The following is a 17,373-nucleotide window of genomic DNA, read 5'->3' on the forward strand; positions in this document are numbered from 1 at the left end:
CCAGTAATCCAACATACCACCCCATCAGAAAAGCACCCGAATAAATTAAAGGAGTTTGTCCTTCTAATAATCACAGCTAAGTCTGATCTTGCTTCACAATTAAATATTTTTTTTAAAGAATGCCAGTCAACATTTTGGAGATATTGTTATATATTAGGAAAAAAGTTAGGAAGAAAAATTCAAATATGCTGTTTGCATAAGCATGTAATTCCGGTTTTGTGAAAGTTCCCTTTTTTTTTGCCTTTCAACTGGCCTTCACTAGTGAATCTTTAAAATTCTGGATAAAATCCACAGTGAATCATTAGTCAGGTTGTGAATCTGAAGGAATGTTGTGAAAAATCAAAGCCCTAAAGGGCATTCTACAGACATTGAGATAAATAAAACAAATATATAAATTAGGAAAAGGTCACAAACAATATCCAAGTCTTTGGACGTTTCAATTGGCACAATTAGATAATTATCAAGAAGTGGAAGCTATGTCAAACCGCTAAGACACTACTTAGAAAAGGTTGTCCCTCAAAAGTATGCCCAAAGAAAAGAATTTTAAGAGAAGCCACAAAAAGGCCAACAAGGATTCTGAAAGAGTACCATAACTCAGTGGCTGAGAATGGAGTATAGGTGCACTAGTCAACCATATTAAGAGCTCTGCCTAACACTGGCCTGTGTGATGGCACAAATGGCGGCATTACTCAAAATGGAAAAACATACCTGTATAGTTTGCTAAAAAAGTGAAAGTCCTCGTTATCATGTGGTAAACTTTTGTGGTTAGGTGAGACCAATATAGAGTGTTTCTGGACAAACAAAAAAGGTGGGGTACAAATATAATACTCCTCATACCTTAAAATCACCCCACCTACAGTGAAGTTTAGCATTATTCTGTGGGGCTGCTTTCATTATCACGGACTAGGTGTCAGATTAAAACGTAAGGAAGAATTTATTGTGGAAAATAAAAGCATAAACTGGAACAAAACCTGTTGATTCGACTAGAAAACTTGAGTTTGGACAAAAATGAATCTTTCAGCAGGATAATGATCCAAAACACACAAGCATAATAACCTTGGAGTGGCTTAAGGACAGAAAGGTGAATATCCTACAATAACATAGTTGATTTTGTCTTTAATCATGAGGGCGGGCACCGTGTCCATGAATAGTGACATACAATAAATGCTCAACAAAAGTATAACTCATAAAATGCAACAACAAGGAATATGGAAGATGGGTGTTTTGGACTTCACAAATAGAAGAGACATTAGTCTGTCTGATGTTCCATGTACCAAGACATAAGGGGAAAAAAGAAAAAACTCATCATAGCTGTTAACTCTGTACAGATATTGGCTGTCACAAAAGGGGCTGAGCACAACTGTGCTGAAGGGTCAGAACACAGCTGCTAAAAATGACCTGCCCAGCAGTTTACAGTGGTTTAAATTGACATAATCTGGCAACAAGCTTAGCAAGTTTGACATACCCAATGACTAGACGTCCCATAACCTGAACATCTTAGAGCAAACCTAGCTTAAGAATAGGCTAAATTCAGTGGTGAATACTTGACTCCAAAAGACCAAAAGCTGTTACTGCTTTGAAAAGTGGCTCAATTAAATATTACAGTGTTGGAACACAATACTTCATGCAAATGGAACATTTCCCTTTTTCTAATTTGTGAGGTTTTATTTCAAAACAATGAAGCTACAAAGAATACAATTTCAGTGCATGATTTGTTATTCACTAAAATGACAGAACTGGTCAAGAATCTGAATACTATTGCAAGGAAATGTATTCTGTCTCTAAAATGAGTAGATCAACAGATGCCATGTAAAGGTGAAAATGCTGTAAGAAACCTGTATTGCTAGTTTCACAAGGAGACAACCAGAATGGGCTCTTAATTCAGGGACTGCTTCAGGATATGGTCTGAACCATTGTGAATGGCGCTGCAATCTTTGCTACAGACCGAAGCCTTCTTAGCATACTACTGGCCGAATACACTAATTCATAGATGCAAAGACTTAAGAAAACCCTTCAGCAAGGCGAGGTCATGTAGTTTACACAGTTACCAGCAGAACAAGGCAGCCTTTGTTGCTGGAGGTCACACAAGCTGGTGTCACTCGCCAAGGCAAACCCTGCAGGAGGTCAGGAATAGGAAATAAAACCTGGTATCTTTGGAAAGGAGTGGAAAGCTGGGCAGATGTATCTCAAGTGAAATAAATCAAACAAAAATCAGTTTAAGGGTTAGAAACAATGTTTAAACTGAAACCATATTCAAAATGTTTTTGAGGAAGGTTTCTTAAATGAGATTATTTGTTTGTAAATCATTCATCCCACGAACAAAAATTTTTCATTTCCTGTAAGCAGGTACAATGAAAGCAGCATCAAATTAGAAACATTGGGGAGAAACATTGAAAACAACAGAAAAACACAAATGGCAAGCATTTGTGTCTCAAGGATTGACACACACATATAGGTTTGCTATTTAGTGCTGAACTCTTGAACCAAGTTAAAATAAATAAATAAATATATAAAGGTGACAAATGTTATTTCCATAAAAGTTTGATGACAAACACACAAAAGTAATTCCATTTTTAAATGGTTTCCTTTTCAGAGTAAAAAGGCAACAGGTACATAACAAATTCCAAGTGAGTTACTAGCATCATCTTCCCCCTGAAGAAGTCTTCTAATTATTAGAATTGTTTAATTGCTTAAACATCAAACATAAGGACTTCTAACATTCATCAATCACTTACATTTTACAACTGAGATACCATACACAGCAATTAAAAATATTACAAATTTCCCTTCATCTGGATGAAAACCTGTGTATAGATCACAGGATGAATCCTCAGTGCTCTTCATTCCGTACATTTTCTACTTAGAACTGGCACAATTTTCTAGTATTTCTGGTGCAAAATATTTGTAGGAATTTCTGCTGCCATACTTACCAAATAAAGCAAATGACAAAGAAAAAAATATGAACAAAGCTGCCTAGTAACAATGTATGCATTCAAGTACATCAAAAATTCATGTAGACGAGAACACTTTAGGGTTTAAATATCCTTTACATTCTTTAATATCCTTAATCTGGAAATGGAGGGATTTGGTTGAAGCAGTTGAAGCAGAGAACTGATTTAGAAAGGAGTAAAATTAAGGCCTCCATCGGTGTGGAAGAGAACGGGTTCTCCATTTATTATGTTTCATATACATCAATATTTCTTGAAATTTAATACAAAAAAACAAAAAACCAAAATCTGACAAAAGTTTTACAAACAAGAGACCTTCAAATACACATTGCATTTCAGCTTTTTTAGTTTGTCATCACTTTTGGGTGACAAAGTATGTTTTTCTTTGTTATTTTAGTGCTGCTTTCAAGGTCGTGACCTGACCCATAGGAACTTGTCAACTGTAAAGCCCTTGTTGATTCCCATATTGTCCAACATGTTGACTCTCCTTTCAAATAAAGAAAGGATCAGGCAGAGGAAACGGAAGGTGGAGTGTGTTAACATTAAACGTTTTTACCACCAGGAATTAGATGGAAACATAAAAAACAGCTCCAGACTGCAGGTGAGACCTGCACTTATCAGGAGTGGTTGACTACAGGGTGTGCCAGTGCTAATTCTCAATTATAATCTTGGCTCTTAGAATATCCTTTTGCTTTTAGGCATGATAACAAGCTTTATATTCACTTTTGGGCTTCCTTCATGTCCTCTTTAAAAATATAAATTATGAAAAATCTAAAAAAAATAAAAAATAAAAATATATATATATATAAAATAAAAAAACATAAACCACCTGTTCCATTAGTCGCAAAGCGCCCCTGTGAGTCTCCAGCCACTACCGAGAGCCATCAGCTGAAGACGTCTCTATTACTCGTCCATCTTCATACCAAAATGGGCTGCCACTGTTCCATTCCAGGTCTTGTTATGGCAACTGGCTGGAAACATATGCTGGTTTACGGGGCGAGGAGGTCCTGCTGGGAAGACCCAACGGGGAGTAAAAGAAGTCTGGCTCCGAAAGGGCTCTCAGATAACCAGATGCTTGCAGTTTTTGATTTAGGGCAAACAGTTCAGTACTTTAAGAAGCTGTAGACTGTAGTTTGTTGTTATGAGACCTACAGAATATGAAAAAGGGAACAGTTGAGAACCCTTACACTTTGCACAGCCTGACACGTCACACAGTGCAAAAAATGAAAAGCAGGATGCCAAGGGGTCAACCAATCAGTGAGAAAGTCCAAGCAAAACACAGAACAGCAGCCATGTTGCTAGGAAGTGTCCTTTCTTGCTGACCCAAAATGGGAGAAACAAACCTCTCCCACCTTCGGGGGGGGGGGGGGGGGGGGTTGGAATTACAAAAATAGTACTATTTTGACAAGTTAATTACAGATTTTAAAAAAATAAGTGGAAATTGTATTTATTTTTATTTGAAGGCATGCCAAATACACCTCATATATAATTTCCAGTCTTCCCTTCATACAAAAAATATATCTTTCATTTTTTAATTTATTTGGACAAAATACCGTGTTTTGTCTATTAAAACATACAGTATTTAAAGTCAAAGTATTTTTTGTTTGTTTTTGTTTTTTAAAACAAATAGTACAAATGTTGGAAGACAACTGCCCAAGCCAATCAAAGCATGTGAGGGGTGGGGAAGAGACCCTAAATGAAAAGTTAATGTCACCAAACTGTCATTTTGCTAATTGCATTTTGTCTTTAAAATGAACATTTCAAAATTTTTGATAATAATAAAAAATCAGTTATATCAGTTTTCTTTTTTCAACATGGCTGCCAGAAAGTGATTGTCACTGGAGGCATCTTTCAAGTTTGGTTTTAAGGCTTTTTTTTATTAAAAAAAGTGATTTAAATAACATTTAATAATGCAAAATTTACGCTGTTTAGGTAACAGCAAGTTCCATGACACAATGAAAAAAGATAAAGTGTGAGAGTTATGACCCCAGCATCCAGATCTGATTCCAGTTATTAGGTCAGACTTTATGACATCACAATCTGTAAGGGAAAAAAAAATGGATGGCATAAATAGATGTAAGGTGAACGATATGAATGAACACACACATACACACCCCAAGAGAAGAGAAAATTTCAGATTTAGATGAAAACTACCTTTCAAAAATTCAAAGCATCCAAAAAGAAATCCATCCAATCTGTTACTCAAAAAAAGGTTTCCTATGCAATTGCAGATACCTTTATATTTACAAGGCCAAAATTATTAGATATCTCAACATTGATATTTGCCAGATCATCTCCTCCAACAGAATGTGCCTTTTTCACATACATTTCAATATTTTTAACAGTGAAAACAGTGAAATACAGTGAAAAGGCCAGGCTGAAAAATCACAGTCAAACGGCTCACTGCTTATTTCGAACTTGTAGATTTGAAAGAGGAATATTTATACTTGTGTGCCCTTGCCTCTTGTGCAAAATGAGGAAACATTAGACCTGTAAAGTCACTATAATCAGTATGCTTCATAACATGTTGTTTGTGCAACCAAAACAGCATGCAGAAAATAGGCCAAGAAAAAATAAAAAGTTTGAAACAGCTGCTTATTATTCAAACATGTATTACTGCTATAATTATCATGTACCTTCATAAGAAAAGTCCATTCTACAAGATCTTCTTAGCCAAAAGCTTATGTTCATATTTGTTTGAGTCCAAGTTGCAGGGCAAGCACTTAAGAGACATATCAATCTAACTATGCCAACTTGGTTGACTGCTTTAGTCCAAATGTTATAGTATTAATTGCAGAGTCTAATAAGTGTCATTGCCATTTTTTAAATTCTTGGGAATAAAAGAGTTAACCAGGTATTTCACTTAAGCCAAAACAAATATAAGGGCCACAATAATATAAAGACTATGAAATATCACCAGCTTAACTTTCTTGAGGTAATACTAAAAGCATTCCATAGAAGCTAAACTACAGGCCAATTAACTGTAACATAAAAAATAAAACTGTGCTTTATATTATTTGGAGCAATATATAAAGTATCACCTAAATGTGATGCTAATTTAACTGTTTTACTATATAATATGCAACTCACTTATTTCATGACTTTATAGACTTTAGAAATGTTAGTTCTTTTTAGTTTAGATTTTATGATTAATTCACTTTCTAGCAACAGTGAAAAGTAAACGTCAAATGTAGTAACATGTTTCTCCCCAAACACGTAGTAAGTGAATGTATTTTGCTGACCGTTTCAGCCTAATGTAATTTACAAATTAAGAGTACATAGCATACCTGTGCCCAAATTTCTAAAATACGGTACATTTGCAGATTAAACAACTTGCCAAGGGTCACAAATTAAGTCAGTAATTGGGAATGATGCAGTAAGTCCACCAGGTTAATGCCAGTGAGGGGCAGCATCGTCTGTCTATTACCCCTGCCTGGGTTCTAATACTTGAGAAGGCTTCCAAAAGCTTGGAGTGGGATTAAACACTGCCGTCTACACGCTTCCAATAACTGCTATAATTTACAGTCATTTTTCATTTCTCCTGTAATGTGTGTAGGGTCTTGTGTATTACCTGAGGGAAATGAGACAGGCATTACATACAACAGACTAGCTCTGACTGCACACTAAAATACATTAATTCAAACTTATTACAAAGTGTTTTCTAGCCTTACATTTTCATTTTGTTAAACTTTTGACACTTAGGGAATTTGGGATCATTTCTCCCTCTTTCACTCCCTATAACTCTGTTGGTCCCTTTATTGGTTACGGCAATTATTTCAACCAAAGCTTTTGCAAAATAATCTTATGTTTATTAACTAAATGTATGAAAACTTTTTACATGTGCTCAATACACAATTTAAATATAGATATTAACATTAAACTAAGTAGAATGTCTCAGGGATATTTTAAGTCAAAGTATTTCAAGTGAAAATTACAAAGGGATTAGAGATGCATATGTTGTTTGGTAGAGTTGCAAAAATTGATTATGAACGGTGAATTTGTATGTACTACATAATGTATAAGGTAATTTCAGATTATACTAAGGGGGAAAAATACTGCAATTCCAATATACAAACACACACAAAGCACACATGCATGGAAAAGATATTTAGTGTAGATGGTGCAATCTGAAGAGAGAGTGACATCTAACTTAAAATGAAATCCCAAACATTTTTTGTGGAGTAGGGAAGCATATGGGGATTATTCCTTACCTGCTTGCTTTAAAAGCTTTAAGCTTCTGTACAAAAAACGATTCAAGGACCTCAGCACACTGGTAAAACGGTGAATCACTGGGGTTGTAGTAACGGCAGTTGTCAAAGATTTTGGTCATATCTGCCACAAACTCTGTCAGCTTACTATAGAAGCGTTTCTGGACTCGCTCCTCCATTGTGGCAAGATCTGAAACAAGACACCTAATGTTTAGACTAAATTGGTCTCAGGATGGTTTAGTGCTGTTCCCTCACAGACTGCATCCTACATATGAATCTTAGCCCAGTCACTATCTGTGCAGTATTTGCAAATTCTACAAATGCATTTGTGGGAGTTTTTGTTGCACAGCACAAGAAATATTCTTGTTAGATGAAGTGACAAGTTTTATTTGGCAGCAGGTGAAAAGGAGTGTGGGAGTGTGTATGAATGGAGCTCATGATCGACTGACACCCAGGGGATTATTCCTGCCTTTTGCCTGATGCAGCTGGAATAGTCTCCAGCCCATTGCAACCTTGAATTGTGTACAAGTGAGATTAGGAATGCTAACAGCTGGCTAGTTTGTATATGAGATGGGAAGACTATTTACTAGGAAGCATCCAACAAGGCACCATCCTCCTATCAAAAAACAAGGTAGGAAAAAAGACTGCTAGATTTTGAACTCAGTAGTACACTTAAACTTACCCATTGGTTCCTTGATTACACCATAATAATCTGGAGCATCATTAGGATCCACTGGTTCTAAAAATGGCCATGCCATTTTGTGAGCCTGTTGAGAAATTAAAGGATTTAAAGAGAATGGGGAACTGGTTTTGCTCATTAAAATGTTTTGTTTAAAAGAATAAAATGAAAAGGCGGTTTGTAAAAACGATATTTAATAGGAAAAGAGTTTCAGCAGAATATCATCAAACAAGTTTCTCTTACCTGTAACGAACGTAATACCCTTCTCAAGCCCTCATAGTCCTTATCTGTTAACGGAGTTAGCACTGTCATTGCGTCCTCTGTAGACTGACATTGAGGGCATACATACTCGTCTATGAGTGTAGCTTCACTTTGCAGAATTCCCACACATCGACCATGATACCAGTTTTGACAGCGATCACAGCCAATGTAGAACCTATTAATTTGAATTAACAAAATAAGAACCTGTACCATTATATTATTTCTCATGAACCACCAAGTGGGAATTTGTCACAGGCAAATCCTTGCAGACATAATGCTGTCCAAGGCATAGCTAAATTAAGAAAGTCTTCTTTAATATACAGTAGTTAACCCTCCAGTAACCCACTGTATGTTCAGCTCAGTAGTTAATCTCTGCTATTTCATTTGTGTGCAGAGTCTCGGAGAACAGAGGTCAGTGGTTTAGGCATGATAAAAAACAGTAATCTATGATCAAACTATGTAATTGATTGAGGTTCTTGAAGTAGAGCTGCTGGTTCTCTCAAGTATGTGACGTACCATGAGCAGTGAGATGCTTTTGTTGAGGAGGGAAAAGAGGCAAAGATTATGCACAACATTTATGAAGAAAACAAAAATTGTGACATAGTTAAATTGAGAACCTCATTCTTATAATGGAAAGAGAATCCATCTAGACAAATCAGACAATGCAAAAACCGTCAAAAGAAACCTACTGAGACTCATCATATGGTGTCCGACAAATACAGTACAACTCTTCACTGCTGCCCTCTTGTGCTCTCTTGCATTCATTACAGATGTAGTCATCCATCTTCTTTGCTTCCTTCTCTGTGATGCCAACACAGTCACCATGGTACCAATTGGTACAAAGATCACAGCCAATGTAAAATCTAAATAGTACAGAAAATTTTGGTAACCATTACTAGAATATTTAATTTTCAAAACTATTCATTACTTTAATATTCCTGATTCTGTCAAGTTCAGGTGTCATACTGCAATGTAATAATACCTGGCAAGGGAACATATAATCTCTCCGCCTTTCAATGGAAGATGGCTGCTACAAATAAAACTTACCAACAGCCAGGAACGAACAACAAAGTATAAAATATGATGCAATATGGAGACAGCCTAAAAGTTTTAGAAAAGTAGGAATGTAAATTATGGGGCTAAAAAGTAAAAAGCCTCTCAGCTACTCACTTGGATTCATCGTAAGGCGTCTTGCAAACACAGTAAAGTTTTGTGTCTTTTTTTGTGTCCTTTGAGGTAGTGGAAATCATTTTTTTCTTCTTAGGCTTTGCTGTAGCCGTGTCCTTCTCATCTTCTCGCTTCCTTTTGTGCACTGTGGTTGCTGTCGAAGTTGGGGAGGACATAGCAGTTGCAAGAGCAGCAGCTTGTGCTGCAGCCGCGGCCGCAGCAGCAGCAGCTGCCTGGGATGCAGCAGCCTGCGCTTTTTCCTTTTCCTTCTTCAATTTGCTTAAATCTTTTTTCAATTCCTCCTTAATCAGGGGACAAATAAGAATAGTTTACATGAATAAAACTCTCTATGAAGGTTTGTCCAGTGGAGTTCTGGTAGTGATAAAGGCATAATATATGATTATCTAAAAACAACAAGCCACATTTTCATGTGCTACGATAACCAAAACAAAAAAAGCATGCAGGCACACACAGATACTTGTGGCAATAGTTCACAGTCCTTAAAAATTATATTACTGATTCTATTGCTAGTCAGTGAGATGTAATAATATCCCTTGAGTAACATTCTCTTCAGTTGTATTATGGCCATTAGAAAAGAAAGTAGAAGATGAAGTAATAAACTTGCCGCTCATGGAACTCTCATTAGAGGGGTTACTGTTAACACAAAATGACAAACAAAAACATCCTACCTGTACTTCCAATTGCAGATCTTTGTCTAGTAGTGCCCTCTTCTTGAGGATTTCGGCCTTCAGCTGCTCCTTGTGTTTGAAAAGCAAGGCTGACAGCTTGGTGGCATTCTGCTTACTGCGCTTCTGTTCTACAGACTCCTCTCGTTTTCTCTTCTTTGCTGCTTGTTTCTCATCTTTGTCGATTTTATCCAGAATGAATTTCATTACCTGGTTGCAAACAATCATTCTAAAAGAAGTTAAATTGTAGAGTATTAGTGAAGGTCATCTATAGTACTGCCCAATTTAAAAGAATACAGGTATAAAACTTAAAAGTTTATGTGTAAGGGCTATGATATTTGCCACATTACTGTATTTCTTTGGTCCAACAAAACATACTTTTATTTCAGCTACAGGCCAGCAGAGAAGAAAGCAGAATTTCAATATGTACACCAGCTCATTGATATGATGACCCATTCATTATCAAACTATTTGATTCAGTTGAGAGGCTTCAACTTTGCAGTATCTAGCACAGGAAGGGAATAACCCTGGATGGGTGCCAGTCATTTTCTGCACACACTTACACAGGGTCAATTTACATTCACAAGTTACACATGCCTAACACACATCTTTAGCATATGGAAGGAAAATCCATGCAAAAAACCAGAAAAACATATGCCCTCCAAACAGACAATGCAAACACCAGGATTCTAATCTAACATTCAGTGCTGCAGCTTCAGAGATACAAAGTGATGGGCCACAATATCACTTTCACACCTCCATTACCACACTAGAATAAGCCTGTCAGAAATTCTAAAACAAGATAAAACTAGTTCCTCTGAAGAGGAGTAGTATAGTGAACATATTATTATGAACATAATTATGATTAATGTTAGACAACTAATCTGAAGAAGTCTAATCAAGATGAGATTACTGGTCTGTTGGTCCCAGCAAATACTGAGGAAATCTAACTACAACTCCTACAAAATGGTGGAAAGGAAAAAAAAACTGCAAATATTAATGGACATACTTAGGAAATGCTTATCATTAGGCAAGGGAATTGTAATAAATGCTATGAAACAATATCACCTTGATACATTGGTCTTGCCCTAACATTTTATGATGTATTGTATTAAAACATTTAAAAAATGGAATTAGGATCTGAACATTTTCAGTTTTTTCAATTGAGTTGCAATAAATAATCTTTGCATCAGATCAATGTTAATGTTGAAATCCCTAAATGTAAGAATGTCTCAATCTGTTACAACCAATAAGAAAAACCCTTGACTCAATTAAACCCAACTAAATAAACATTTTTTTAATAGTGGATATATATGTTAGCCAATCCAGTGAACGTATGTGTGGGAATACTCATTTATATAGTACATGTTGCAGAGGAGTTTGTTTCATGTTGCTAAAGAGAAAAGCTTGGAAAAAGATTCAGCTGCTACTGAGCCAATTATACCAGAAAATAGGCCAAAACAACATACGAGGGACTTAACCGTAAAACATAAATATCTTTGAGTGTCCCTATCAAAGTCAAACTCTTAACTTTGAAGAGAATATGAGGCATCAAATGTACCATGTGAAATGGGAAAGGAGCAGGGGAAAAAAAAATAATCACACTTGATGATTGTGTAAAGTTGGTTAAACAGTTTCCACAGAAGTTTAAAAGCTGACAAAGGCTGACTCAACCACATTAACATTTAAACAGCATATTTTTCAATCAATCTATATATATATTTATTTATTTTCTTGTACATGTAATTCTGCAAGAAAAATATAGATTAGAATAAGATGTCCAAAGATCATTTGTAATACAACATCATTTGATAACTATTTTAAAAGTAATACTTTTGGAAGCTACTGTAAATGCAAGCATGCCTTTAAACATCTTTGTTTAGTAAAGTGTTATCAACATGTTTTTTAAAACAAGCATATTTGGGTTTATCGTAGACCCTGAACCCATAAATTAATCAGAAACATTCAATTTCATACAGGCTTAACTATATTTCAAAGTTGCCCTTTAGTAGTGAATGCATGCGTGCACATGCACTATTAATGTGAATATAGGGACCTTACCAAAATTAACAACTCTCTTAAAGAACAGCTGAGCAAAAACAAGCAAAATGCAACCCTTACTTAACCATCGGCAAAATACATTAACATACTTTAAAAGTAGCTTTGATGAAACCAATAAGGCAGTTACCTCTGATTCTCCTCCCTTTCTGTTGGGGAGAGGGTCTTTTTCTGTTTCAGGTGTTCAATCACAGCATTTTGCTTCATTACCACCTATGAAATACCAAAAAAAAAAACACATTACTGGGAAGCAAATCATATACTACCCTTTATCTCTTAATCCAGCCACAGGGGATGCACAAACCAGTGCTGGTCCCAAGCCAGATAAATAGGGAGGGTTATGTCAGGAAGGGCATCCAGTATAAAATTTTGTCAAATCAATATGCGGACAATACAAAATTTCCATACTGGATCGGTCGACCCACGGGGTAACAATGACCGCCACCAGGGTGCTGGTGGAAATTGGGCTACTGTTGGCTGAAGAAGAAGAAAAAGAGGGGGGAGATGAGTCCGGAGGCAGGAGGAGAGGAGGAAGGTAAAAAGAGTGGAACTGAGGGTAGGAACTTTGAATGTTGGCAGTAAGACTGGTAAGGGGATAGAGTTAGCAGATATGACGGACAGAAGGAAGGTTGATATATTGTGAGTGCAAGAGACTAAATGGAAGGGGAGTAAGGTCAGGTGGATCAGAGGTGGATTCAAATTGCTCTATCATGGTGTGGATGGGAGGAAAAATGGGGTAGGGAGTTATTCTGAAGGAACAGTATGTCAAGAGTGTTTTGGAGGTGAAAAGAGAGTCAGACAGAGTAATGATTATGAAGCTGGAAATTGAAGGTGTGATGATGAATGTTGTTAGTGCATATGCACTGCAAGTTGGGTGTGCGATGGATGAGAAAGAAGATTTTTGGAGTGAGTTGGATGAAGTGATGAACAGTGTACCCAGGGGACAGAAAGTGGTGATTGGAGCGGATTTCAATGGACATGCTGGTGAAGGGAACAGAGGAGACAAGGAGGTGATGGGTAGGTATGGTGTGAAGGAGAGGAAAGATGAAGGTCAGAGGATAGTGGATTTTTCCAAAAGGATGGACATGGCTGTGGTGAATACGTATTTTAAGAAGAGGAAGGAACATAGGGTGATGTACAAGAGTGGAGGAAGATGCACACAGGTAGGTTATATCCTATGCAGAAGAGTCGATCTGAAGGAGATTGAAGACTGCAAAGTGGTGGCAGGGGAAACTGTAGTTAAGCAGCATAGGATGGTGGTCTGTAGGATGACGTTGGAGATCAAGAAGAGGAAGAGAGTGAGGGCAGAACCAAAGATCAAATGGTGGAAGTTGAAAAAGGAAGACTTCAAGGTTGAGTTTAGGGGAGAAGGTGAGACAGGCACTGGGTAGTAGTGAAGAGTTACCAGACAGTTGGGAAACTACAGCAGATGTAGTAAGGGTGACAGCAAGAAGGGTGCTTAGCGTGACATCTGGACAGAGGAAGGAGGAAAAGGAAACCTGGTGGTGGAATGGGGAAGTACAGGAGAGTATACAGAAGAGGAGGATGGCAAAGAAGAAGTGGGATAGTCAGAGAGATGCAGAAAATAGACAAGAGTACAAGGTGAAAAGAGAGGTGACGAAGGCTAAAGAAAAGGCGTATGATGATTTGTATGAGAAGTTAGACACTAAGGAGGGAGAAAAGGACCTGTACCGATTGGCTAGACAGAGGGACCGAGCTGGGAAAGATGTGCAGCAGGTTAGGGTAAGATGGAAAGAGTACTTTGTGAGGCTGATGAATGAAGAGAACGAGAGAGAGAAGAGGTTGGATGATGTGGAAACAGTGAATCAGGAAGTACAACAGATTAGCAAGGAGCAAGTAAGGACAGCTATGAAGAGGATGAAAAATGGAAAGGCCGTTGGTCCAGATGATATACCTGTGGAAGCATGGAAGTGTTTAGGAGAGATGGCGTTGGAGTTTTTAACCAGATTGTTTAATGGAATCTTGGAAAGTGAGAGGATGCCTGAGGAGTGGAGAAGAAGTGTACTGGTGTTGATATTTAAGAATAAGGGGGATAAAATTGATGAGCCACAGCATGAAGTTATGGGAAAGAGTAGTGGAAGCTAGATTAAGAAGTGAGGTAATGATTAGTGAGCAGCAGTATGGTTTCATGCCAAGAAAGAGCACCACAGATGTGATGTTTGCTCTGAGGTTGTTAACGGAGAAGTACAGAGAGGAGTTGCATTTTGTCTTTGTGGACCTGGAGAAAGCATATGACAGAGTGCCTCGAGAGGAGCTGTGGTATTGTATGAAGAAGTCAGGAGTGGCAGAGAAGTACGTAAGAGTTGTACAGGATATGTATCAGGGAAGTGTGACCGTGGTGAGGTCTGCAGTAGGAGTGACAGATGCCTTCAAGGTGGAGGTGGGATTACATCAGGGATCGGCTCTGAGCCCTTTCGTATTTGTAATGGTGATGGACAGGTTGACAGACAAGATTAGACAGGAGTCCCCGTGGACCAGGATGTTTGCTGATGACATTGTGATCTGTAGTGATTGTAGGGAGCAGGTTGAGGAGACCCTGGAGAGGTGGAGATATACTCTAGAGAGGAAAGGAATTAAGGTCAGTAGGAATAAGACAGAATACATGTGTGTAAATGAGAGGGAGGTCAGTGGAATGGTGAGCATGAAGGGAGTAGAGTTGGCGAAGGTGGATGAGTTTAAATACTTGGGATCAACAGTACAGAGTAATGGGGATTGTGGAAAAGAGGTGAAAAAGAGTGTGCAGGCAGGGTGGAATGGGTGGAGAAGAGTGTCAGGAGTAATTTGTGACAGATGAGTATCAGCAAGAGTGAAAGGGAAGGTCTACAGGACGGTAGTGAGACCAGCTATGTTATATGGGTTGGAGACGGTGGCATGAGATGCAGCCGAAAGAAGAAGAAGAAGATCTCTAAACGTAAGTTTTCCTGAACCATCACAGACTGAATACATGTAAAACTACAAAAATTATGAGGTTTCAAATTTATATTGCTCCATTATCACCAAGTACTATCACAAGACAAAGTTAAGATGCAGACATTTCATCAATAAAAACTTCTAATCTTTATACTTAATATTTCAAGTTTAAGACTTATGTGCTTTATCACATTACCATGATTTACAGTAGTATTTAGGTCCTGAGGTTATCAATTGGATAAGTGGTCATCATTTTTTCTAATGCTTAGAGCCAAGAACAATGTCTAGGCAACAGAAGATCCCAAACAAACAGAGCACATCTTTTCTTACTTACTTGCTTCTGAATGATTTCACTCTGGTTTGTTGCCTGCAATGTCTGCTCACGTTTGACCTCCAGCTGCTGCTGTTTCTTCTTCTGCTGCTGATCTCGTAGTTGTTGGATCCTTTGAAGTTGCTCCTGTACACTGGATGACTGAATGGCCACAACATTTTGAATCTGGTGTGGTTGCATCTGCCCTCCCTGCTGGATCTGAATGGGCAGCTGCAGTTTGATTTGCTGTGGAGCACTACTGCTGCTTTGTGTCTGAATCTGAGCTGACATATGTGACTGAATCTGCGACAAGACCTGCACCTGTTGCTGCAGCTGAGGTACTGCGATCAGCTGTGGCTGATGAATCTGAAGCTGTGTCCGAGTTGGGGACTTCACCGCAAGCTGGTTTAGTGTTTGTGAAGTCTGGACAGTTTTGACTTGGGTCTGCATTTGGGATGATGATGAGGACACTGGAGTTTGGGGTTGCTGGATCTGCAGTAGCGTCCGATCCTGAGTCTGGGTAAGCGTCTGCAGCTGACACTGTGACTGGGCTGGCATGCCAGGGGCAGGTAGAGGTGCAGGTATTGGTGCAGGAGCGGGTGTGGGAGCGGGAACAGGGGCAGATACTGGAATGGGGGCTAGGACAGGTGCAGGGACAGGTGCAGGAAGCGGTGCAGGAATAGAAGTGACTGTTTGTACAGGAGTGACTGCTTGCTGAACTGGTTGAACTGGAATCTGTGCATGAGATGTAGCTGATATTTGTAATTGAGGCTGCATAAGTGGCTGCACTTGTGACTGTGCTGCCGCTGTTATCTGTGCCTGCCTTGGCTCAATAGAAGCTGGAGAAAGAAATATAAATAAACAAGGTTATTAGCCATGCAGCTCACACATCATGTAAAAATATCATTGGCACTTCCCAGAAAATTAAAGACACTTTGGGGATGAAAAGCTGAGCATATCCAGTTACAAAGTAAATCACAACCACAAACCCCTTATGCCAGCCTTAATTTTATTACCTTATATTCTATTCTTTCTGTTTACTTTTGATAGTACAGTGGAACCTCGGTTCACGACCATAATTCGTTCCAAAACTCTGGTCGTCAACCGATTTGGTCGTGAACCGAAGCATTTTCCCCCATAGGATAGTATGCAAATACAATTAATCCGTTCCAGACCGTACGAACTGTGTGTAAATATATATTTTTTTAAATTTTTAAGCACAAACATAGTTAATTAAACCATAGAATGCACAGCGTAATAGTAAACTAAATGTAAAAACATTGAATAACACTGAGAAAAACTTGAACAACAGAGAAAACTAACACTGCAATAGTTTGCGCTATAGTGCTAGGAACCGCTTGCTAAAAACACTTTTTTTTAATGAGTTTTAAGCACAGGGGAAAAAATTGAACAGTTGAAAAATCCGTAATTTAATAAACCACCAAGAAAAATAACATTGCAACAATGCAGGCTACGAACCGATCACTGTAAACAGAACTGAAAACAAAAACAAGCTTTCTCTACTTTATGCGTCCCTCCCTCTCTTGCTCGCTCACTCACTCTCTCTTTTGCGAGCCTGGAGCGCCTGTGTGTGTGTGTGTCTCCCTAAAGCGTGTCTGCCTCTCTCTCCCGCTGCCTGTGTGTGCAAGTCTGTCTCTCTCTGGTGCTGCCTGTGTGTGTGCGAGTCTGTCTCTCTCTGGCGCTGCCTGTGTGGCTCTCTCTCTCTCTCTCTCCCTGTGTGTGTGCACGGCTCTATCTCTCTCCCTGCCTGTGTGTGTGTGCGCGGCTCTCTCTCCGCTGCCTGTGTGTGTGCGTGTCTCGCGCTCTCGCTCTCGCTCACTGCACAGGAAATGCACAGGGAGAGACTGAATATGTACAAACCGAAAGGGAACCTGGCTTGTTCGTATACCGAGTATGTGGTCGTCAACCAAGGCAAAAGTTTGGCAAACTTTTTGGTCGTAAACCGATTTGTACGTGTACCGAGACATTCGTGAACCGAGGTTCCACTGTACCCTATTCATTGCTATGCTGTTGCGCAAGTGATTATTATTAAAATGAAGACACTGACAATTACCTCTCCTTTGTGGTTTCTTCTTTTCCCATAGTGTTTTCGCAGTGCCTAAAC

The 17,373-nt window shown here is 38.5% G+C and overlaps 1 protein-coding gene across 8 annotated transcripts in view; it reads right to left on the minus strand.

Moving 5' to 3' along the window:
• Positions 1-3,144: 3,144 nt before the first annotated feature.
• bptf (bromodomain PHD finger transcription factor) overlaps positions 3,145-17,373 on the minus strand; it is a 133,754-nt gene continuing 119,525 nt past the window's right edge. For 7 of the 8 annotated variants that reach the window (XM_051936280.1, XM_051936279.1, XM_051936283.1 and 4 more), the window contains 9 exons: positions 15,273-16,087; positions 12,138-12,220; positions 9,953-10,178; positions 9,267-9,565; positions 8,786-8,959; positions 8,079-8,271; positions 7,839-7,923; positions 7,160-7,346; positions 3,145-4,096 (listed from right to left, as the gene is read on the minus strand). In XM_051936280.1, coding sequence (XP_051792240.1) covers positions 4,060-4,096; positions 7,160-7,346; positions 7,839-7,923; positions 8,079-8,271; positions 8,786-8,959; positions 9,267-9,565; positions 9,953-10,178; positions 12,138-12,220; positions 15,273-16,087 — 2,099 coding nt within the window. In that variant the 3' untranslated portion in view covers positions 3,145-4,059. Of the gene's footprint in view, positions 4,989-7,159; positions 7,347-7,838; positions 7,924-8,078; positions 8,272-8,785; positions 8,960-9,266; positions 9,566-9,952; positions 10,179-12,137; positions 12,221-15,272; positions 16,088-17,373 lie in introns of all 8 variants that reach the window. The other variant, XM_051936281.1, reaches the window with a different exon arrangement.

Source organism: Erpetoichthys calabaricus, chromosome 14 (assembly GCF_900747795.2).
Source record: "Erpetoichthys calabaricus chromosome 14, fErpCal1.3, whole genome shotgun sequence".
In the NCBI taxonomy this organism is placed as follows: domain Eukaryota; kingdom Metazoa; phylum Chordata; class Cladistia; order Polypteriformes; family Polypteridae; genus Erpetoichthys; species Erpetoichthys calabaricus.